Consider the following 24,785-nt stretch of genomic DNA (forward strand, 5'->3'; position numbering starts at 1 on the left):
GGTGCAGAAAGTCCAGAGCCTCGGCATGACCTTGGGAAGTTAATTTCTTGATGAATTAGCTTTTCAGCAAAATCCTCATATCACGACCGGGAGCCGGGAGTATTTGCTGCCAGTTGCTGAAGACGAAGGTACGCTCCCGCAGCGCGAGGACCGGGAAAGTCCAACTCCTGAACCTCGTGCTTTCCAAGTCACGTAACTCTATAAAACTGACAGAAGACTCAGCTCTCTGTGCAAATGCTGAAAATACTCATTTTACACTCTCATCTTCCATTTTTTCAGACATATGAGAAGCCTAGTGACTTCACTGAGAATTTGGGGTAAACAAAATTCATTCTACGTGATTGTAAAATGACAAGCGAGAACAGGTTAAGCATTGTTTGATGCTATCTTCCTTGTTTTTTCACCCCATGTATGCAAAAAAAAATTAAATTTAAGAGGAATACAAGCACTTCAATCAAATAAGATAGTGCTTTAGAAAATTCCTCTAATCACATTTGTCTTTAATAATTTAAGGGAGTAATTTCTAGAAGCATAGTATAGTAGTTCTGCTTTTTAGAGGTATGCAATTTTGAGACAAGCCTTCTGGATTTCTTCAAATTACTGAAAATGTTTATTTTCCACTACTTTAATTTGTATCTTGCAGCCTTCTTTCCTGCCCATGACCACATCTTCCTCTTTACAGTTAATGGGAGTTTCAGAGGCACAGAGGGTCAGGTTCTTTCTTTACTCTTCAGTTAGGTAAATAAATCCTTGAATGACTCTCTGAAGAATAACAGGAAGATAAATCATGTAAGATTTTTCCAGTCTTTATAACAGCCCCCATCTAGAATACATACAGACAGTTTTGAAACAACATTGATTACAGTACCCACCAAGTGCTAAAATAAGTTTTGTTTGCTTTTAATGGAGTAAGAAAAATATCTGTAGAAAAAAACACCTAAAAACTTAATCTGGGATTATACGAAAACAGTAAGAATTATACCTAACAGTACCGGTTAGGAGGAAAGCAAAGCTGCCTGTTAAAAATCTGACCACTGATCGAAGCTTGCAATTTCAGCCTTCATCAACTGGTTTCTTGAGTGACTCATCAAATCAGCATTACCTAAAAAGTCAATACTGAGGAACCAGGTAAACCAATAAATACTCCTTTCAGTCACACAATTGCTACCACTCTTGAGAACACAGTAAAGCGTTTTATTGTTTATACTCATTTTCATTTACACATAGGAGGAACAATCAATGCAGTTCTATCACAGCAGGTGGACCATATCCCGAAACTCGAACTTTGACTGCTGAATATGCATAGACCTGTCTTAAGGTCTGATCAGGAAAAAAAAAAAAAAAAGAAAAAAATAGGGGGCAAGTAGGGAGGAGAGTAATTTCACTAACATCAGTTAATTCATGATTCATGGGTATTTATTTTGCAGGTGATACAGCTCTTCTGAAAGAGCAAACTGCTTCACTTCTTTACAAAATACACTAAATAATGTAATTACTTCGAGAATTCTAAATTTCGCAGTGGTTCATGCGGTAAGGGTGTGCAACTGACACAAAATGGAAAACATGGTTACAACATCAAACTGCTACTTCTATTCCCAGCTGGTTTATGGAAAAGGTCATTGGACTTCTTGATTTCTGCTCTTGAGTTACGGAGTAGAAGCAAGAAGCATTTACTTTATAAAGGCAACTATGAGGACAGACTATAGATATGCAGTGCAGTTGAACAGGTCTACAACTCTTGTTTCTACAGCATTTGCATTTGCTATTGTTTTGAAATACAAATATAACTTTTGCACACTGTCACTTCTCACACGTGTTCAGCTGAAGGAGTCATTTACAGAATTTACTGCGATGCTCCTATTTTAAACGCTGCTTTTTTTCTCCTCTTGGCCTCCTAAGTGAAGGGAGCAACTCTTTCCACTGAAAGAAAGAAATTACAGGTGTGCAGAAGTACAACTATGCTACCAACACAGACAGAGACAACTGTGCTCTTGTGCACACCCCTACAACCGGCCGGAGAACAAATAAAGAAGTTAAGCCTGCAAAATAAATGGAGTTTACTCTCAAACTTTTTCTTCAGTCCGGATGAATTATAGACCTTGATTCGAGGCTGCCCTCTTTTTTTGCAACTGATCTGCGTGACTATTGGAACAGCATCTCTGCCAGAGTCATTACACTGAAATGCAGAGCTGAGCAGTTTGGTGGCAGTATGTATTGACGTTTTTGCAGCATCATGAGTCTGGCAACTGGGCTTGGGGAAGTTTCAAGCAGTGGGTCTTTACAATAGCAACTTGATTCTGCGGACAAAAAGCAAAAGATTGGCAGAATTATTAAAGTATCACAATAAAGGCAAGGATGTCTTCTGCAGAACGCGGCGCTGAGCTTCGCTATTAGCCGGCGGCCGCTTTTGGCAGAGGCGCAGAAAGGCGCAGCTTTCCCCGCGTGTCAAGAGAAACACAAAGGTGTCGAGCCTTTCGCGGTGGCTAAAAGGCAGCTTTTCCTCGCAGGATGCCAGCTCCCAGCAGGAGCAGCCGGAGCCGTAAGGAGGCCAGAAAGTAGGCTAAACTTTACCGGCAGCCTTCATCGGGGGCCTGTCCTACCTTCCTTCCTTAAAAAAAAACAACCCCAAAACCTCCAAGAAAACCAAAAACTCCCCAAAACCCCCAAAATTCCCACCCCCCCAAAAAACCCCAAACCCCCCCAAAACCCCAAAACCTCCAAAACCCCCCAAAACCCCCAAATCCCTCCAAAACCCCCAAATCCCCCAAAACCCCCAAACCCCCCCAAAACCCCCAAACCCGACGCTAGCACCGGGGCTGCCTCCGACTCCCTGCCAAGAGGGGGGTCGCATCCCCGGCTGCCAAGCGATGTTCCCAGATGCCGGGGGGGGGGGGGGGGGGGGCTCTACCCGCCGCTCCCCGGGGAGCTCGGCAGCCGAGTTGGGAAGCCAAGTGCCGTTTAGCACTAATTGGTCTAAAGACAGGCATTAGCATACGAAATGGCGGCAGATCGGTTTAAAAGGTGGAATAAAAAAGCAGATTGCCGTGAGTCACTCCTTGCGAACTGGGCGGGGGGGGGGGAACTGGGGGACCACAGCCACACACACACACAAACCCACTGGGAAATGTCAGGAGCGTGCAGCACCGTTGCCACTTTTGCCAAGGGGCTGAGCACCAGCCAAGGGGCTGAGCACCAGCGCCGGGCTGGCCCGACCCACGGCTCGGCTCGGTGGGAGCCTTGGCCGCCCCCCCCCCCCCCCCCAAAAAAAAAACCTCCAAGCGGGCTAGAAAGCAGCCGGTCCTGCCCGGGACGGGATGGAAAAGCTTGTTTGTGGGCTCGTAGCTGCTCCCCTCGGTTCTCCATCCTCTCCCTCCCACCTCCCCCCCCCCGGGGCTTCCCCGCCTCGAGTGGGGAACGGAGCCGGGGGGGGCGCGGGGAGCGCACCTACCTGTGGCATCGGGCACGGGTGGGCACGGGGGGAGCCCCGGAGAACACACGGCATTCAACATTTTCAGCTTGTGCATCGGAAACGTATGAGTTTGTGGAAAGCTTGTTTGAAGTCTTCGTTCGACATCGTATAGATGATGGGGTTGATGAGGGAGTTGAGATATCCCAGCCACGTGAAAAAGTCAAAGATGGCCATGTGGAACCAGCAAGCGTCCTTGCAAATAGGCAACACCAGGCTGATGATGAAAAAGGGCAGCCAACAGACGATGAAGGCTCCTAAAATAATCCCTAAAGTCTTCGTAGCTTTCCGCTCTCTAGCGGCCGTGAGCTTCTTCTTCTCCAGCAGGGCGTCCGAGACCTTCACCTTCACCTGGTTCATGTACACGGGGGACCCCGTTTCGCTGGATCCCTCGGGGGCCTTGGAGTTGATGGACGTGACGGAGGAGGACGACCCCGGGGAGTCTGTGATCAACTGAGCCCGCGTCAGTCTTTTGCCCGCTTTCTTTGGCGTCTGCTTCAAAATCCGCGACCTGGCTTCCACGTAGATCCTCCCGTAGAGGGCTATCAGCAGCAGGGTGGGGAAGTAGAAGGCTCCCACCGTGGAGTACACGGTGTAGAGGACGTGGTCCGTGTTCACCACGCAGTGCGAGACCTCCTCGGCCTTCGCCTGCCGCCAAAACAAGGGGGGCATGGAGATGCAGATGGAGAAGACCCACACCAGGGCGATCATGCCCGCTGCCCGCTTGGGAGTCCGTTTCGTGGAATACTCGACGGCGTCGGTGATCGCCCAGTAGCGGTCCAGGGCGATGACACAGAGGTGCAGGATGGAGGCCGTGCAACAGGTGATGTCCGAGGACAGCCAGATGTCGCAGACCACCTGGCCCAGCGTCCACTTGCCGGTCACAGTGTACATGGTGCTGATGGGCATGACGAGGATGGAGACCAGGAGGTCGGTGACGGCCAGCGAGGCGATCAGATAGTTGGCCGGCGTGTGGAGCTTCCTCGTCTGGTAGACCGTGGCGATGACGAAGGCGTTGGAGAGCACCGTGGCCAGGGTGACGAGAGCCAGGACGGCGGCGAGCACGATCTTCCCGGAGAGCGGGGTGCCATCCTGGTAGGTCCCTTCCTCGGCGCTGCAGTTGCGCCCGGGGTAAGACTCGTTGGCGGGGACCAGCGGCGCCTGGCAGGGGCCGGCCGGCTCCATCCCTCCGCCGCGGCGCGCCGAGGGGCTCGGCGGGGCTCCTCGCCCGCTACCCCGGCAGGAGGACCCCGTCGGCGCCGGAGGAGGGCTGCGGCATCCCCGCACCGGCACCGCCCGCCCTTCCCGGGAGCACCGAGCGGAGGGGGGGGGGAGCTCCGCGGAGCCCTCACTCCCCGCGGCCGAGGGAGCGGGGCGACCCGGCGGCCAGGGGGGCCGGCTCGGAGCCCCTCCAGCTCATCGCCCCGCCGCTTCCCCGCGGAAGGCGGCGAGCCGCGGGCATGGGGGGGGGGCGCTCCCGCCCCGGCCGCCCCCTTAAGCTCGGTCCCGCCGCCCGCGGCTCCGCACGGCGGCTCGACGGGCGGTCCGCATGCCCGCGGGCGACCGCTTCGCCCCCCGGGCTGCCGACTCCGACGGCGGGGGCTGCGAGGGCAGCGGAGCCCACCCGCCCGACCCTGCCTTCACACGCAGCCCGCCGCAGCAAGTTTGCAGCCGCCGCCGCGGGTGCGGGAGGAGCGGCAGGAGGAGGAGGAGGAGAAGGAGGAGGAGGAGGAGGAGGAGGAAGAGGAGGGTCCGCGGGAGGCAGGGGGGGAGACCACCGCCCATGGCGCCCCGCCGCGGGCCATCGCTGTCGGGGGGCCCGGCCTCGGCCCAAGCGCCGGCAGCGGCGGGCAGGGGCCGGTGTGAGGGAGCGGCGAGCAGCCGCCGCCCTTTATAGAGCGGGCGGCACGGCGCGGCACGGCGCGGCGCGGCGCGGCACGGCTCCGCCGGCACCCAGCAACCGGTGCCGCTCCCGGGCGGGCTGCCCGCCTGCCCCGGAGGAGGAGGAGGAGGAGGAGCTGCTGCCTCCCTCGGCCCTCCCTCCCGCACCCACGGTGGGGGGGGAGCCCAGGGCGGCCGGCCCCGGCCCCCCCCCTTCCAGCCTCTGCTTCTCCCCCCCCCGCAGGCAGCGGGAGGAGCCCGGGCTCCAGCTCCAGCCCCACCGTAACCCGACGGGAGAAGGGCAGGGGCGAGAGAAGGGGCGGGGGAAGGGGCGCAGCCGGGGGGCGCCCGCCCGCCCTGCCCGGGGGGTCTCGGTGCTGCTGGGGGGGGGGGGATTTGCGCGTCCCACCGGCTCGCATCGCCTGCTTTGCGCTTCAACTTTTCGCCAGCCAGCGCCTCCCGGGCTCAGGCTTTCCTACCCTCTTCTCTTTTCTTTCTATTTTATTTCATTTAATTTCATTTTATTTTATTTTATTTTATTTTAATTTTACTTTATTTTACTTTATTTTATTTTATTTTATTTTATTTTTTCCGGTATGCTTGGAAACGCACAGCCGGGATTGACCAGCCCTGCGGGATCCTTCAGTGCTCGGGAGGCGGCGGCAGGACGTGCCCCCCCGGGGCTCACATCTGCCCAGGTCCCTCAACTCCTGCCGGGGTTTGGTTCTCCGCAGCCGCAGGAAGTTTTTACACACAAAGGGAGGTGCGAGCTTGCTTTTTGCTAGCTCAGGGTAATTCCAAGCTCAGTCAAATGTCTGTGCTCCAGCCCTCGGGTCGATCTCCCAAAGATGCTACGACAAACCCGGTAAAGAGGAGACAGGGGTTTAAGTCTGCAAGGCATGTTTGTCAGCGCTCCCCTCTTGGATATCTCCTCCTGGCTACTTTCCTCTGTGGTGGGAAGGCAAACTGTTGCCCTGGGCCCCCGTCCTTCCTGGGCCACGCTCAGCACCACACAGGGTTAGGCACTGCGTTGTTCTGCCTGCCACGTCGAGCTTAAGGGCAGGGTGAGAAACCTCAGCACCCCGTCGGTCATTCTTGAGCAAGAGGGGCTGGCACACCTGAAAGGGTGCGGATCAAGGAAGGACAGCAGGAGGAGGCTGGAGGGGATCCGTCGCGACCCGCAGGGGTGAGGAAAATCTAGGAAAAGAAGCATTCAACTGAGGGAGAGCCAGGGCTGCAGCGTGGGAAAGCCAGAGCCCTGCAGGGACAACGCTTTCCCTCCCTATTTCAGTATGGGGCAAGGTGCCCTGATCTTGGGCTGCGCTAAGCACCCGCAGGTCCCCTGAGATCAAAAAAGCAGTGACGGTGCTTAAGATTTTGTAAAATCAGTCCAAGATCCGCTCTTTAGTTAGGCTCTCTCAAGAAGCGAGGTAGGGAGAGGATTGCCTTGGCTTAATCAAAGTGTGGTAGTCGAGGTTTGCCTACATTCACCGAACTGATAGGAAGGCAAGATGGCAATAAGCCTTTTTGTTTCCCTAAAAGGGCTTGGGATAGGGTTTGGTCTGTTTCCATGTTTTTGTTTTGTGGTGCCTCCTTGTGCTCAGTGGAGCCTGGTAATTGGTTGGAGCCTCTAGGCCTTTACTGCATTAAAAATAATAATATAGAGCTATCTACATCCTTCTGGTCTCTTTGATGGGCAGAGATTTTATAATCCTGCTTTCTAATACAGTGTGCCATTGCTTCCACTTCTGCTCGACATTTCTGGCTTAATTTAGTTGTGCTTAAGTTGGCAGCTGCCCTCGAGCCTCCGTAGCTCAACATTCTTCCCAAATAGGACTGTCTCTGAGACTGATTTAAATTTAAAACACCAATAATAACAAGAGGAAAACCTAGTCCTTCATTCAGTTTTGGAACAGCTTTCCTCTTGTGCAAAGGCTCTTCTGATAAAATTAGAGAGCCTCCAAGGTTCTAGCCCTAGCCACTGTCATCAGCCATGTCATGCAACGCAGACAAATACTATGCAAATGGGCGATGAGTTCTGGCCACCCTACTAATGTCACTGTTTACCCTCATTATAAAATGTTTGTGTTCTGTGCACAGCTTTTGCTGTTGCCCTTCTCCATTAATTCTGGGTTATTATTCATCACTAATCATCATTCATTGCTTCCCTCTTTGTCTTGGCAAGAAGATGCTTTTCTCCTCCCTTATTTGTTTTCTTCTGTTGTGCTCACTTGTTTCTTACTCAGATATGTGGTACAGCTGCCAGTGGTCAGGAAAACATTCACCCAGGGCAAGCCAGGTCCAGCCGTGGTGACTTCACTTGACTTCCCCCAAGGATCACCTGGGCCTCCTGGGCAGGTTCAGTAAACATTCCCCATGCTCCTCTCTGGAGCTTCAGTCTTGAGTTAGGAATAGCTGCAAGCAAGAAAGTAAAGCCAGCTTCCTCAGAGTGCTCCGTGTCACGGACCTGGTGCTGTGCACCACTGCTGGTGGGGCATGCAGAAGACATGTCCCCACCCAGGCACTGGGACTGCTGCTGTCTTATGGCTGTGCGTGCTGGTTCCCAGGATTTGTGTCAGAGCAAGAGGTGCTCAGGTTTTAAAGAATGACTCTTCCTCTCTGCCCAGCCAGGCTGCGCGTAGCCCCGTGCCACGGCTGGGCTGGATGAAAGCAAGAACCAGGTTCTACCTAGATCATCGATAAGTACTGGAGTCTTGGAGTGCCAGTCAGAAACGAATTGTGAATCATATGTGTTATCACACGAACCATCAAATCTCGCTGCTGTACTGTCACCCCGAAGCTTGCATTTCATTGTTTACCTTCCCCCCTCCTAACTGGATCTGAAAAGATGCTTACGGGAAGAGATCCTATTTCCTGCAACTTTTGGCTTCTGTGCAGGGGCAGGCATAAAATTAATTTCTTTCTGCTGGCATAAGACTGTTAATACTTCTTATATCCAGATTTTGAGGTACTAAAATACCCAAATGTAGAAACTGCAGTGAAAACTGAGCCTATTACTGGTTTATTGCGTCACAAACTGCCCATGTATGGCATAAATGTCATCAATGACTTATAAATAAATTAGGGAGAAGACAGACACATAGAAACAAACCTAAGTATCAGAAAGTAAAAGTCCTCATCCTACAGTCAGATCTGTCCTGGCCACAGGTAATGTTGTGTGGGTTTTGGCTTTTGGATCTTTTAGGTATATTTGAACAGAGGCCTCAGTGCGCAATATAAACTTCACCTCTGCCCCTTGACTCAGGTGGCAAGTTGTGTGTAATGCCATCTGTAGCCTCCTGCACTGTGATGAGATTCATCCTCATATTTTAAATAATGAAATTCTGAGTCCTTCTGTTAGCAAAGATAACCTTCACTATGTAAATCAACGCAGTGGTATTTTGTTGAGTTTGCCAACAGACAAATAACGCTAATGTATGTGTGAAGTTTCTCAATGTTAACTTTGAAATATAGCTGAGGCCATTTAAATGCCAACACTTTTAAGTCACTAGTCAAAATAAAAACACCCAGTTTGAGTTACTGAAATTTAATTATAAGGAACAGCTGGGCCTGGTTTTGATTTTGACTCCAAGGACCCAGAAAAAGAAACAAGCACATGGGCTCAATAGGCACACATACACACTGAGTTTCTCCACCCGAGGGAATAAAGCCAGATCAAGTTATCTCCTTATTCTTCATACTGGTCAGGCACAGCTGCTGAAAAATGCACTCACATACCCTCTGAAGAGTACTCAATTACTCTTTAAGTAGGCAACTGAGGTCAAGCAAAAAACCCCCTCCAGTCCTCCCTTACACTGTCTCTACCATTTCATCTCCAGACACTGCACCCATCCTGACACATTTCAGTTCATGGAGGCAGCAGCTGAGGTTGGTGACTGTTGCTCATTCATCTACAAGGGGTTTGCTCTTTAATGATGTTCCTGGAGATGCTCCACAGGAAACCACTTCAATCCTGCCCCATCTCCTCTCCTTCCACGCTGCCCGTTATTCTCCGGCTTCATTACAAAGCAGAAGAAATGACTGCTTGTGTGAAAAGGGCTGTTGCCTCATTATTGTGGTTTCCATCTGAGGCTGCTGGAGCCTCTAATTCACACTAAAATCAGTGCGAATGCCTGTTTTGCTGCCAGAGGGTCTGGCTGAACAATCATCTCTACAGTTCAGGCTGTCTCCGGTTGTCCACCTGAAGGGGTTTTAACCCACCGGGACCTGTCTGCGATGAAATACATGCAGATCCATTGGGGTACGAACTGTAGGAAATAGCCAGGACAGTATGACACAAAGGTACAGCTGTCTACCAACAGTCAATGGCATAATCTTTAACTCCTGCCTGTCACATAAGAAAAAAAAAAAAAGAGAGGAGCACCTGTTTAGTATGAAGGCAAAGGATGCTGCGTTTAGACTCTGTAGGGATTCAACTGAAAAAAAGTCTCAAGTTCTGTGCTCAGACCTGGCAGAGGATAAATTCTCCGCTTTCAGATATGGACCTATATCAGGTTTAAAGCTTTGGTCCCCTTCTGTATGTTCAAATCTTTCTTTCTACTTTAGAGGATGAAATCTGTAAGGGTTTCCTTTCAGGATCCACAGTTGATTTCAAACGGGTCCCAAATACCAAGTTTTCAGAAATGAAACATTGGATTCTGTGTTTAAAAAAAAAGGCTGCACACATTTTAAAGCAACAAGCTACTAATGCAGAAAGCTTGATGGAAACTTGTGCAATGCAGTGAATCTCAGTAAAGAAGTAAAATTGCTGAAAATTAAGAATCAAGACTTTTCCTTGTGAAATCAGCATGTCAACATTGATTTAAGGGGAGCCACAAAGATTTCTTCCTACTAAATAGCTGGTTCTTCTGTATGGCTAATTAATATTTATCTAGGAAAGAAGGTAACATATGCTAAGCCCACTGCCACTATTTATAAGCATGCTTTAGTTGTCTTTGTTCCCGGAGGTAATCAGAAGCTAGGAGCTTTGGCTGGCATGCAGCTTTGGGCTGCTAATTTAATAAAACGCATTATCCATTAATTTGAGTCCTTTTAGGATGTTAGTGTTTACTAGTTGACAGTTTCTTCTGCAGTATGAGACTTAATTGCAAAATTTAGTTGTCTATTCTGCTGAGCAAGAAGCTTAGAGACAGACGCTTACAACATGCTGAAATTCAGGAAAGGAAGAAATTTTGAAGGCCACAAAGCTCTTGTAGGCCTACTTTGATCAGCAGAGCAGGGCGGCAAGACTAAAGCAGTAGCGAATGGCTACGGGATCGTCCGAATGCCAGAGCTTTGCAAGGTCAGGGCCCTTTGAGGGATTCGGGATAGGTGCGGTTACTCTCAGCAGCGCTTTGCAAGGTAGTGCACAGCTGAAGATCTCATTCTGGTTACAAGTGAGAGTTTCTGTTAACCAATTAAATCCAACATAATCTGGTCTTGGAGTGAGGCTGTCACGAAACTGTTGGTCTAGATGCTGCGAAGTGTGAAAGTCACTCTACCAAAGAAAAATTGAGCCAGCAAAGGCCATCAGTGTCACCACTGCTCTATGTGTAGCTCTTTCTTCTTGAGGAAGAAAACAAAGACTCTGAGAAGCAAAAGGCTCAGAAGAGGTAGGTAAATAAAATTGTGTCACTTTAAGCTTCTGCCAAATATGAGCCAGTGGTATGTCCCACTGGCTGGAAGCAGAGCTGTATCTCATCTGACTTTGAGAAGAGTAACCAAGTAAAACTACAGAGCCAGGTCAGCAGCCCGGATCAGCATCGACCCAATGATTTAAGGAAGCTGTAGGTCATCGAAGGAGGTGGCCTGTTATTATTTTCCAATCTTTTCATTATCCAAAGGTTGTTTAACTGGCAGGTCTCATAGAAGCCTGTAAAACTGCATTTCTTCACGTCTAGTGTATATGTGTGTTTATTGGGGGAAGGGAATACTTAACTGTAAGACATAGATGTGATCTCTATTTAGAAAGGTATGTTTTATTTTTCATTACAGGAAGAAGTCAGTCTTAAAGGATTTGGGTCTCAGGTAGAACATGCCCAGATAGAGGTTTTGAGCTGATCTTAAACATAGCTTGCTTCTGGGTGTAGCCTTCAAAACATTAATGGATTTTTTAAAAATTGAGATGTGGTCTTGTCCTCATTTGCAAAATCACATCTGTGTTTGTGGAAGCAGAATCAGATAATTTTATTTTGTAGCTTTCACATTTCAGTTGTGCATTTCATGGGTTTCCCTTTCCTTCCTTGGGAAAATCTTGTTATGCCCCTTCCCCAATGCTTACTCTCCTCGTAGTCCTGTCTCTACTCTCCAGGAGGTCTGCAAAGGCACAGTGAGTGTACAGTTCACCTCTTTAAGAGCAAGCCAAGGCTTCCAAACCCAAGCAGTCTTGTTCTTACAAAGTACAAGAAAAATATGCATCTATTATTTAAAAAAAAAAAAAACCAACCTGCAGCTCTCTCTGGGTTTTCCTTGGCTTTCTCATCACTCTCAAACATTCCTTGGGCTTGGCCCAGATGTGTCCCCACATCCCCTTAGTTCAGGACTTTTTATCCTAGTCATGAACTTTCTCCCCTTCACTTCCAAGCTGCTTTCTCCATGCCTTGCCCCTGCAGCTGGGCACACCTCTGCACAGGAGCCCGACCTTCTGTTCCCCCCCCGGCTCCCCCTCCTGTCACTGGGAAGGAGGAGGGAGAACATCCTTGTGTATCCCTCCAAGACTCACAGCCTCTCTTGTGTTTAAAACAGAGCAACAAAACAAAACAAAAAAACCAAAATCACAGGGGATTTCTACACTCCCAAAACCTAAGCCCCATGTAAGATGCTGGAAAAAACCTCAGGTGAATCTACCTTACTGCCCAAGCTGCCTCTGCTTAAGAGGTTTAGTAGCTAAAAATAGCAGCCTGGTTTCTGTCCTGTTTCAGTTACTTTTTTCTAGCCTTAGAAGCTGCACTATACCTACCCAAATGCTACCACACATTTCCATAGCCTGCTGTTGCGGTCATGACCCCCTTCTCTCTTCATCGCTTCTTTGTGCATCCCTTCCCTTATCTCATTCCTCCACTAATACCTCACTAACAAGCAAATTTTCTTTACACGCCTTTCAAAGCCTTTGGTAGTTTATCCACTTCTCGTCACATATGCAGGTCAATTCCTGCCTCCCACTACCCTCTGACGCTGGTCCCTCCCAGAGCCTTACTTGGTTTCAATCAGATATCTTCATGTCATCCCAGGCTTGAGAGAAGCTTCTTGTAACAGGCACAAATATCCTCATTATCTTACCTAAAATCCTCCTTTGCTGTAATGCCTACAAAACACACTTGACAAGAGTCAGGCTGTTGATTAAGCTATGACTGCTACCTATTATTCTTCCTGGTAGTATTTTGTTTGCCAATGTTCTCCCACCCGTGTGCCTCTGCTAGCGCTAATCTTAGACTGCAGTTCTGTAGAACAGAGTCTATGTATTTGCTCTAAGTGCTTGCAGAGCCTTGAAAACAGCTTTGAGGGTCCTGATCCTGGGCTTTGAGTGGCTTGTTATAAACTGCTTTTATATCAATAGTAGCTATTAACAACATCTTTTGTGTTGTTTTTCATCTGTACAGTTCAGAAGTCACTTTGTCAGCAATCCAAGAGCGATGCGAGGCATATCCTTAGCAACATATGGCTGATCCACATAAACTGCCATGATCAGTGCAGCAGAGAGTTCAAAATAAGACCAGCCAGAACCTACAAAAAGTAAAAATTCCTCATTTTCTGTTCGAGGAAAACAGGAATGTTTTGCTATTTTTAAAAGATAAGAAGAACTGTCCCTTATTTCCCTTATGCAGCTAGCCAGAAATAACAGAAAGCAAAAGAGCAGACTATTAAAATGTAATGCGCACCTGGTTGTTCTTTTCTATTGCAGCTCTGAATTCTGAGCTGTGGAGATAAAAGGGGAAAAAAAAAAGAAAACCAAAACCAAACCTGCTAGAAAAGATGTTCCCAAAGACTGGGGGTTTGGGAAGCAGAGAGCATGACTACTCTTTCCCTTCTGCATCTGCTCCTTATCTGTCCTACGAGATCAAGTTCTCCAAAGTCTCCCCAGATGAGAATTTCTCAAAGTTTGATGATAAGAACTGGAGGTTTCATCTTAAGTGATCCTGCCTAACCTCTGCCTAAAGCATATACACTTAAAATAAAACTTTAGGCACTTGGTCATGGCAGACAGGATCTCTATTCTCAGTGACTTTCCAGGCCTCTTCCTCTCTCCTTCGGCTGTAGTGCAAATATTGGCATTTATTCTGGGTAATTTCTTTCATTAAGGGTATGTTTCTTGCCTCAGTGAGGCAGACTTTCTTACTGGCTTAGCACTATATGTAACATTAGATGTTAATTTACTCTTGTCTTCCACCGTGCTGGTCTTTCAATGGCTTTTGGACCAGTGGTGACAAACCCAGAATGTACATGAAGTCCTGTGAGACATTGTCCTCTGAGGAGCAGTGAAACACGGGTCAGTCAGATGTTGACAGCCTAATATTATCTGGCTGAAACAGTATGAGGAGAGAGATTCCTGGGAGCTGACGGTTGTGTGCGCTCCCTTTCTTGGACTCGTTACATGCAGATTATTAGAGCATGTTTAGAAATCCTTCTTTCCTTCATGGAGGGAGTCCTTTAAGCTTGTTTTGGAGATTTTAAGCATGCTTTAAAATCATCTTCTGCTCAGTACTTCACTCCTTTTTCTGGACCCAATTCTGCTTTCATTTAAAAGGGTCAGACTGCTGCTTTTTGTAGAATCATAGAATCATTTAGGCTGGAAAAGACCCTTAAAATCATTGAGTCCAACCATTAACCGTTTTCAACACTTCTGACTTTCACTGATGTATCAGCAGTTTCCGTTGAATTGCCTATCATCAGATTTAACAAAGACCAGAGAAATGAAGAAACGAATTACTTGGATGTCTAATCATAAGCATGTTTAACGTGACCTTGAAAAGGGAGAGTTGGATGAAATGGTTCTAGGGCTCTTTTGGTGAAGTTTCTACATTTTGATATATTTGAAGCTAAAGGGCACAATTTTAGTCTCTGTAATTTAAAGAACATTTGGTGGGCACAGCCAGATGAAGGAAAGCAACAGGGAAATTTGAGGATATTTATTCAACTGTTTTAGATAATTTAAGTCTCTGCATCTTGACCACAGTAGATTATACAAGCAGTAGCTTCACTAAATTATACAATATTCAGATGGAGGTGATTTGCAAATGGATGTATCTGTGTAGGAAAAGTTTGTGTGGGTTACTCTGACAGCCAGGAATGTGAAAGTATAGAAAATGAACAACAAATGAACTCAGGGACCACAAACCAATTTTGACAAAATAAGGACCAAACCTCGCTATCATTTAAGTAATATAACTATGTACATTTGGAGTTAAATTCCACTTACTCTACTTACATACTGGCTAGCATTTTTTGAATATTTGAAACTTGTTAAAGAATTTGAGCATCCACCTATTGCAAACAGAAAAAAGTTTGAGGTAATGGCAATATCCTGACAGACAATTTTTTTAGGCTGGAGTCAAATTGAACTTGGCATGACATGGGATGAGATTGTTAGGAACTGATACAACCAATGTGAAAAAAAAAAAAAAAAAAGGACTAATACTGGAGGTCATACATAACTAGGCTAGTGGAAATTATGCTTGAAGAGGTTTGGATAAAGACAAAGTCCTTGACCAATATATCTAACATTTATCCATAGCCATAATTCATACATAGGAGAAAGAAAATGGTTAGAGTGTTCCTGTGATACCATCCTTCCCTATTTATCCATGATCAAAGATGAGAGAGTAGGGGGGCTGCTAGGGACGTAAGTTCCTTCGCTCTGATAATATGGAGGTCACTATAGTTAAATGCTGTCGTAACTGTATAGCATAAATCAAAAGATAAGTAAACATGATTCTTCAAGGAGGAAATCCTTCTTTTGATTACAAAATATTCAGAGATCAATGCAGACAATATTAGTAAAGTAAGCATTAAATGTAATTTGTTGAGAAATGAACAATCATAGTGGCAGAGAGTCCTGGGGAAAGCGATATAATGCTAATGTAGTGGAATGATAGAACAGAATGGCTGACTGAGTGTATCTAGAACCTGTTCTAAGAAATAAGAGCTGTCTATATACAGAAACAACATAAAAGTTGGGGAAATACGTCTAGCCATCTGAGGCTTCTTGCAACCCATGGTCAAGTAACAGATTTTTAAAGACCCAGGGAGTATTAGGGATTTCTACTATAACCACAGGCCACACCATTTCACCAACCCTACTCTGACTCAAGAATTTGTGACTGGAGTGAGAATCAGGCCATAGAGGAGAGAGACAGGCAATGTATTTTATCAGCCCGGCTGAGACAGCTGGAAGAAAAACAGACAAATCCTCAGGGACAAAGGAAAAAGTCTTCAGCAGGTCACACATTCGAATGCTGACCCATCCCAACTCATTCTCCCACATCCTTTTTTAGTCTACTTCACCGGTAAATTGCTTCCTCTGATAAAAATTTCCATCTTCTTTTTAATGAACTTGGATGCCTTCAGTGTTCAACAGTTGGTCCTTCCATGCTTTTGTCTGTTCAATTAAAGAGTACCTGGTATCAAATGACTTCTGCCAATACAGTTCTCTGTAGCCTGCAATCAAATAGCCTGCAATCAAGTTTCTTTCTTAACCTCTTTCCACAGGTAAAACAGACTTGCTGCCTTCAACTCTTTGTATCCCCATTCCTACCTTTTGTGATATTGACTTCTCAGTCTCATTAGCTCTTCCTACACCATTCTCCTAAGTTGTTTTGCTTACACTACTTGAAGTTAGTGTAAGAAGACTGAAAGATATAGATAGGTATCAGATCTGTGATATACACATATATCATTATATATATACACTGTATATATCAATACAGATATAATAGAATTCTATATGATATAATATGTATACATGTATATGGATATATGTGTATGTGTGATATGTATAAATATATGTGAAAAGCAATCACAGAAAGGAAGGGAAGAATCTATTGTTTATGATCATGGTGGTTAGCATACCAGTAGTGGGAAATTGCAGCCAGGAAGTTTGTTACAACACATTTGGAAAACTTTAGTTTACCTTGAGAATAGTGAAGCTCTTAAGCTGTCTTCTAAGAGAAACACAAACCAGAACTAGTATAAAATCAGAGCTGCACATTTTATTTAAAAATATACAGATGTAACATAGCTGTTTGCTAGGAAATTGCAGGTGTACTCTACCATTTTGTAAACTAATATAGGAAGCAAGGTAGGGGGCAATTTGAAAGAGAAGCTGCATCTACTTCTGCTGCGTTGGCAAGGCAAAGCCACGGGCTGACCTGACCCTCTGCTGGCACAGGTCTGCTCCCCAGAGCAGGTCAGGCTGGGTGACATCCAGGGGATCCTTCTCCAGCCAGCGTTTCTGTATTTCTTTGCTTAATGCAGCAGGACTGCTGGACATAGCCACGAGGGATTCATAAATAGCAATGACTGAATTTTGGAAAGGTAGCTTTAGCTGGCAAGGCAATGAAGATTTTGTCAGCCTTGATGTAGACTTGCCACTTTAAGTATTGTGTATGGGTGGGAGTGGGGAGAATCACCATTTGGGTTAAAATCCCAGCAGGATTTGGATCCTGCCTTGTCGTGCCACTGGCCAGCACCATATGTTAACACAATAAGGGTGACCTGATTCTGGTAGCATGCTGTTTGGCTTTTAGAATGAATTGCTGTAAAATCACGGGAATTAGAGAAAATAGGGATTGGACTAATGAAGTAAGAGATATGAGGCATTGCCAGGAATGTCAAAGAGCCCAGGGGACAACTGGAAACAGCAGCATTTCACCAGTCCGAGTGTGGTTAAAGGGGGGATACAATGTGCTAGAAAGCAAATTGGATGGACTAAAGCAAATCTGTTTAGGTTATTGATGGAGGCAAAGTTTTGCCTTAGCGCGTATGAAAGCAAAGTGTTACAATTCTGTTACAATTATTGTTGTTCCTATTAGTTATCCAGTACGACTCGATAAAGATTGCTTTTGTGCTAGGCAGACCCTGTGGATCCTATGATCTTCATAAGAATTTTCATTTAGCAGGAACACTCAGTGGCTTCTTGTCTAACTTTTTTTTCATGCTAATAGAGTATTTGTATGACAGGACAGCTCTTACTAATCTAAGGATTTAATAAGAGGTTCAATTGCAGAGGCGTTTTTCTGAAAAGCAGAAGGATATTTATTCGCTCCTCAAATAGCCATGAGGAATGTGAAATGAAGAGGTTTGTAGTTTGAGATTAATATTGGGTTTAAAGGACACCTGACCACTTCAGCAGAAGTGGGTTTGTAACGATCAGAGCGATGAAGTAAAGAATAGGGAATTACTTCATTTGTTGCAGACAAGTCAGATATTCGAGTCTTCGGTAAGCTTGGAAATTAGCCTGTAGTAACACATTTGAGTTCAGCTTCTCTCTGATAATCACCTCTCTGATGGGTGACGTGACTGTATGGTGCAAAATGCATTTTTGTGGTATGGAAGTCTCAGCGAAATCCCAAACCTGTTCACCCTGCCTGGTCCCTCATTAGTGAGAATAAAAGACTCACAATCTCTCTCCGATAAGAGGAATTTGGGGGTCAACATTCAGCCATCAATACATGTGGAGAGCCTGGTCTGTGCTGATGAGTGCTGTTAAAAGCATTACAGCCTGTGCCAGGGCAGGATAAAGGATTTCGTGCTACACATGTCTCTGCTGCAGCAAAGAACAGGGAGGCTGCCTTAGCCTACTTGCCTCTGCAACTAAATATTTGCAGCGTGCGTTAAATTTTCCCCATAAAAATCTCTTTTGTCAGAATGGTATAAAGGATCCTAATGTAAATGAGATTCAAACACATATTGCACACTACGGTAATGCTCATTTGTTACAAAAAGGAAGGGCTGCTGTTCAACACTGTGTTAATGAAATGGTGAGACATAGCCATCTTGAAAGCACTGTGGGAAAAGGATGCTGAAGCAATTGATTAGGAATCAAGGAAAATTGAGAAGATGTATTTTTTATAAACCAGCGTTAAATATGGGCAGTAGGCTTTGGCTGCAGCTCTACACAATTCAGATTTACTCCTCATTAAGGAAAAGGATATACTCTTTATTTGTTGTCACCTAAGTTGACACCAGAAGAGTCATTTAATGAATCATAATGAGGTTTTCCTAGATCTAAACTGGAAAGGAAAACAAAACTGCAGAACCTCACTAGTGTGGGCCATAGAAACCTGATCTTTTACCCTGCAAATTCTCACGATTTTGTTTTGTTTGCCAATTGTCATTCTGTTCTCTGTTGCTTTTGCAATGCCAGTTGCAAAATCCAGCCTTATTTTTATTTAATGTAATACTTTTATGTGGCGATGTTATGTAGTCAGAACTACGCCTGTAAGACCAGTCAAAAGCAGGAAGTCACGTTGCACAGTACTTGAGATTTATCTAGCCGATAATAACATGGTTACTTGTAAAACAGTGAATGGAAATAAAGTCATTTCTTACTGTGGTTTGTTTTGGTTTGTTTTTCTTATACCAGGAAGTTCAGTGACAAAGCCAGCTATCAAGAAGGCAGTGGCAGCTTTGAGGCTCTGGAAATTTCTGTTCATTTGAAACAGTCAGAAAATATTTCAAACCTTTGAGATAATCTTAAAAATAAGAATTCCTCTTAGAAGGAAAATTGTGGGCATTATAAGTCAGTGCTTTTGTTAATCAAACTATTAATTTGTTTCTTTTTAAACTTTTTTTAAGAAAAAGGAACTGGCACACAGCTCAGATGTCTAGTGTTTTGTCAATATGTGCTGCCTTGGGACCCTTGTCTCTCAGAACAGAAAACTAAGCAGAATTCTTTCCATGTGATTAGGAACTTCTGCAAATCTGCACCCTTTTCTCCTTCACCTCCTCCATTTAACCATGTGCTGTTTTGCTGAAAACTCTTCCCTCTCCCTGCCCAGTCATCACACCGACAGTTTCTTCTGAGCTACAATCTCCTTGTTTCACCTTTTAGCCATATCTTTCATTCTTTTTCTTCGCTGGCTTTTTTGCAGTCGCCCTATTGCTTTTGTGAAAGGTCTCCTTGGCACATGCCTACGATGTTCTTGAACTTTGCATCCTCTCCTGTCACTGCGTCGTTTCTCTCCCTGTTCTTCCATCCACACACTCAGAAATCAATCAGTGCTGATTACCCACTACATCTACAGGGGGTTCAGAGCTGCAGTTTTGAAAGAAAAATTGTGGAGGAATTCAGACTTCAAAGGGGGTCTCATTCTGTTGGATCAATTTGGACTGAGAACATTGGAGTAACTTACTGTTCTCCAAAATGAATGCTCCCACCAGTCGATAGCTGAATAACTCAGACCTTGCAGAACATGTTTCATTTCAAACCAGTAAAATGCCTACTTTGTCCTCTCTGGAAAAAACTAAATGGTATCAATAAAAGCAAGGGAGGGCTGTTGTTATTTTAATTATTGCTACTGCTGGCAAATAAAGCACTGGAGAAATCTAAAGGTTTGTGTTCACAATCTGGCACATTCAAATAATGCAGATGCTATCACAGAAAATTATTTAAATGCCTAATCAGCCTATAGCCACAAAATAATAAGATGTTAAGCCAAGGAATCTTTGGGGTCACATTGATTTATTTAACAGTTGATGCATTTCATATGGTCACAGCAAGCAACCAGAATTGATTTAGAGCTGCTATTTATGGAGATCAGCTCACCAGGAGTTGTAACCATTCCGCCTCCTGAAGACTGTCTCACGTCGTACTACTAACGTGCAATGCAGATGGACAAACTTCTGTGATTACTTACCCTGTTCGTGGCACCAAGGGATCAGTACCACTGTGCCTTCTCGGTAAAATTTGTGATCCTGTTTCTTTGCTTACTGTCGGCGGATCATAGAAGAGTTTCTTCCTGTGGGGAGTCCAGCTTGATTCAGGAGAAATCAAAATGCAGGGGGTGAGGGAAGTGAGGAAAGCAAAGTTTGAGAAGAGTGAAAATTAAAGTCTGGAGGAGGTGATAGCGGAGCACTGGAGCATGGTGTTTTCAGCACATACTTAATGCTTAGGAACTCACGTATCATTAAGAGAAGACATATTTTAAAAGCAAAGCAAACTTCTAGCACTTGGTTCTCTCAGGTAATTTTGGAGGTTTCTTGAAAGTTTTGGAAATGGGTTTGTCATTAAAACACACAGGTCTGGAAAGAATTATTTTACAAACAACAAAAAAGGTGCACCTGGTATACTGTATTGTGTTGCCTTTGAAACGTAGCCATGGGGGAGATACTATAATGGGATGTGCTGCTTGTCTAGCTTGGGAAAAGCATAATGTAGGCTTGTTCTTTTAAGTTGTGTGCTACACCAGATAGTGTTATAACATCCAGTAGAAGCATTTAAAAGCACATTCTTTGAATTGCAGTTTCCAAAAAACAACAGTTGGTGGCACTTTGAAACAATTTTTATTTCTAAATGTGCATTTGCTGATTGTAGGTGTGTAGAGGATTACATTAAAAAATTAAATGACGGGTCTACAGTGACTCAAATTACGGCAGCGATACAAAACTTATCAACTGCCTTCTGCATAGTGCACAGACAGCTTGCTTAAACGGAATCTGAAGATCCACATTTGTTAAAACAAGGGAAGGTGCGCAGGCAGATTAATTCTTTTTAAAAAATGTCAGAGAGAAATTACCAGAAGAGACAGCAATGACAAAGGCAGCAGGAGAAGTCACTGCAAACTGCGTAGTTTACTCCAGTCCGCAGAGACACTGAGGCCTGCACTGGCGTGGCACGTTTCAGTGGACAGCTTGCCTTCACTGAGTTTCCATTTTGAAGGTTTTTTTGGTCATGGCACTGATTTGCATGGCATGTAACGTGCATATAGATTTCTTTTTTAACCAGCGCCCACTAGGTAAACAGACATTTCCCAGCATTTTAATCGTCCAGAAATGTGAGGGAGAAGAACAGGGAGAGACTGCCATGGCCGTTCCAGAAGAATCAAGCATTTATCTGTGGTGTTTCTATCCATCAAGTGCAATTACACCACCTGCACAGGAACTGCAGCATGTCTGATATCACAGAGGGAAACCTGGGCATTACTGGAGAAAACTGATGGTTTGAAAGATATTCTCTCTATGTTATCACATACCTTGTCTGAATACATGAAATTTAAAGTAGTTGACAAGCAGAACCTCTTTCCTGAGATATTACATATGAGCCTTTCTTCCACGGGCCAGTTTCTTTTGGGCCATTCCAGTTCCAGAAGGGACACGTCACCTCTTGGACACAGCGAAAGCCCTGAGTACCAGGATGACTTGCTGCATTAACTGCGCCCATTTGTTCAAAGGACTGGAAGACCAGACCACAGCTGGTGCTTGGCCAAAGGAGCTTCAGTGCCTTCTGTTCCATCTCTAATTCTTGCATATTGGAAATGAGAAGTCTATGTCAACAGAGGATAATAAATCTGGAACCACTGCTGGGCTCTGCCCCTCCCCATCATCCTGGGGATCAGTTGCAAATGATTCCTGTTTGCCGTCTTGGCCCTGAATATGTTGGTCTTGACAGTATAATCTGTAAGAGATTCTTATTTAGCTTTCTAAATGACATGTTTTGCAGTTATTAATAGTTCTTTCTATTGGCCAGTTTGAGTTCTGTGGCAAAATGTTTCCCTCAGCTTCAGACAAATGTTGCTTGATGCATTTACAAATATGGTCTTGCCTGGGAATATTTTGCTGCTTTCCCATTTGATTCCACAAGACGGTTTGCACTGAGGAGAGAGCTTGACATATCCAGTACGATAAAGGCAAACGTCCGTGTTGTGAGCAGTAGTGCTGCTTGGCATTCTAGATTTTCCATATGAGCTGCTAGATTTGGTGTAACTGTGAGCTAAATACTGATTTGAAGTGTGCTGGTTTTCATTATACTTCCATGTACCTCAGCATTTGTAATGTTCTTGCTTCAGCTCCATGCGTGTGATGTTTAGGCAGCCCAGCAGTGCCTACAATTCTTGTGCCTTAGTAACTTTCTGAATACTTGATACCCCTGCACAGCCCTCCCTGCAGCAGAATATTTCTTTCGGTCTGAGAGCACAGCTTCTGCTTCAGTTTGGGATGATGTTTTTGGGCTTTTCGAGAGAGTTCTCTCCAGTGCCTAATTTAGTAATTTGTACCTGCACCCACAAGACATGGTTTGCTGCTGCTCATGTTATTCTCTTGTATACCTGATCTTGTGCTTTCGGAGGGCTCAGGAATCCTTTGTTTAGGCATTTTGTATACCTGCCTGGGTGGCAAATCAATTTTCACACACTGGTGCTTTCAGTTCGGATGTGGATGCAGAAATACCTATTTCCTACCTGACTTTTACCTTGCCTGCACATAGACTTATGACCCACCCTTTATACCGGCTGCCAGCCAAGGTAGTAATTTCTGGCTCAGCAGGTACTATCCTTCATTGCATTTCTGACCTGCAGGCTTGATTGTTTTTATCACGCTAAGCATAATTCTTTTCATCACGTCCTGTCTCTGAGCAGCGGGATCAGTTGTACCACTGGGTACCTGCTCCCAGTGTGACTGGCAATGTTGTAGCTTCAGCTGGAAGCTCGCGGCTGCAACCTGGGACTCCCCAACTCTGATTATTTTTATTTTTTTGTGCAGAGCATCATCACTCTGGTCTCACAGTCCTATTTGTAATTGTTGTTACCCACAATTTCTGACCTGCCAACCACTCCCATAGACTAGTTGTTTTGAATAATTTAGCCTGTTATTAATACCGGCTCTGAAGTGCCTGTTCTGAGTAGGTGTAAATCAGTGTCCCCTCCAGGGCTGTCTTGCAACTCTGCTCTGGGACCCAGTTTCTTCCCCCACGCCAAGTTTCTTGATACCCTCAAGCTCTAGTGGCTGCCCATTCTCAGACAAGCATCAGGTGGACCATACTCCAAGTAAGTGAAAGTATCTGATATTTTCCACTATCTGTTTGTACTCTCCGAGTAGGAGAGGTAATTCATTTTTGTGCTTCATCACTCCCTGAAAACACCCGAGTCCCCTCTGCTGTCAATGAAGAGGAAGAGGGGCCTCTGTTTGGTGGAGGAGAACGCCCTCTGTAGCGTTTGAAAAGCTGGGCTCTCTTTCCACTGACTATAAAGCTCCCTTTATAGGGAATGTATGTCATTATATTAAGTGGATTGGATCGTTCTCACCCTCCTTTATTCCTTCTTTCTCTTTGTCTCTTCCCTTCCTCCCTAGGCCAGGTGCCAAAAATGCTGGTGAGGCAGTGTCTCAGCGATCAGCTTGAATTGTCAAACTGGCTTCCACCTCTTTCATTTCAGAGAGCACTGCAATTGAAATTCCTCCTATTTTAGGCAGTGGTAGTATTTTAAACTCAGAACTATGTAAAGAATTGGCGATAACGCTGAACTGCTTAGCTGCGAAGGGGTGGTTACAGACCAAGTGAGGAAATGTTTGCATAAATCCTATGTAGGCAGATTCTCACCTAGAAAAAGCCGGCGTTTCTGCCAAAATATTCAGAATCTCTCTGGCATGCACCACAAGACAATTGTCAGGCTTGATTGGTCCGGCAGGGAAAGGCTTTTGCTTTCATTTCTGTGTGTTTGGTGTCAGCGTATTTCCCTGACAGTGATGTGAGAGGTGATCGGATGAGTTCATTGACCGTGGAGATGCCTACGCAGGGAATCTCTTTCCTTCTTCTTCGGCAGAGGTGAGTGGAAGCCTGCAGTCGCTCCCACGGAGGATGGGTTGCCAGCGTGCTCAGTTTTTGTAAAGTCCCCAGGTTGCATGGGCTGGCGCTGCTTAAGCGTTGCAGGTGGCAGGACGGGTGAGTCCAGGCTTCGCTCCGGAGCCAGAGCTCGGGGATGAGAAACCTGGAAGGTGTCCCGGCTGGGGAGGCTCAGCTTGAACTATGCCTTGTGTCCTTTTTTTATCAATAAGGCTAAAAATCAGGGATTTCAGGGACACAGGAGTCCCAAACTCCTCTTTAACACCTTGGTAACTAGGTGGTAAGTAAAACGTGACTCTGCATTTGCTAAACCAGAGAAACTTGATTAACTTGCTGTTCACTTCTGTTGTGTCTATTTTGTCAAGCATTAGGGGGCAATAATAGGAGAGGAGAGAGAATATAGGTTATAACATTTCTATATGGACCTGGCTGGGCTTGTTCGTGGCTTACTTCAGACATGTGAAAGTTCAAACGACGGGACTGCAGTGGGAGATTTGCTTGGCTTTGTTCTAAAGGTGGAGAAGTATAAAGAAAGTAGGACTCCAGCCCTTAAAATGTTTTCACTTGTCAATTGTTATCAACTAATCGAGAATAATCATGAGCAGGGAGCCTAAAGGATAAGGCTATAAGGGAAATGCTGACTGCACACAAAGATGGGACTGGTTTGCC

General features: G+C 45.5%; 1 protein-coding gene across 1 annotated transcript; it reads right to left on the bottom strand.

Annotated features, from left to right (window-relative positions):
• Positions 1 to 1,173: 1,173 nt before the first annotated feature.
• HTR1B (5-hydroxytryptamine receptor 1B) lies at positions 1,174 to 4,783 on the bottom strand. The gene is made up of 2 exons (XM_069804707.1): positions 3,449 to 4,783; positions 1,174 to 2,297 (listed from the first exon to the last, which is right to left on the bottom strand). Exon 1 carries the CDS (start codon positions 4,649 to 4,651, stop codon positions 3,512 to 3,514), a length of 1,140 nt encoding a protein of 379 aa, XP_069660808.1. The 5' UTR covers positions 4,652 to 4,783; the 3' UTR covers positions 1,174 to 2,297; positions 3,449 to 3,511.
• Between the last annotated feature and the right edge of the window lie 20,002 nt (positions 4,784 to 24,785).

Source organism: Haliaeetus albicilla, chromosome 17 (genome assembly GCF_947461875.1).
Source record: "Haliaeetus albicilla chromosome 17, bHalAlb1.1, whole genome shotgun sequence".
Taxonomy (NCBI): domain Eukaryota; kingdom Metazoa; phylum Chordata; class Aves; order Accipitriformes; family Accipitridae; genus Haliaeetus; species Haliaeetus albicilla.

Bases quoted from the DNA above. Each gene is read 5' to 3' on its own strand.
- HTR1B (XM_069804707.1), bottom strand. From the start codon at position 4,651: ATGGAGCCGGCCGGCCCCTGCCAGGCGCCGCTGGTCCCCGCCAACGAG.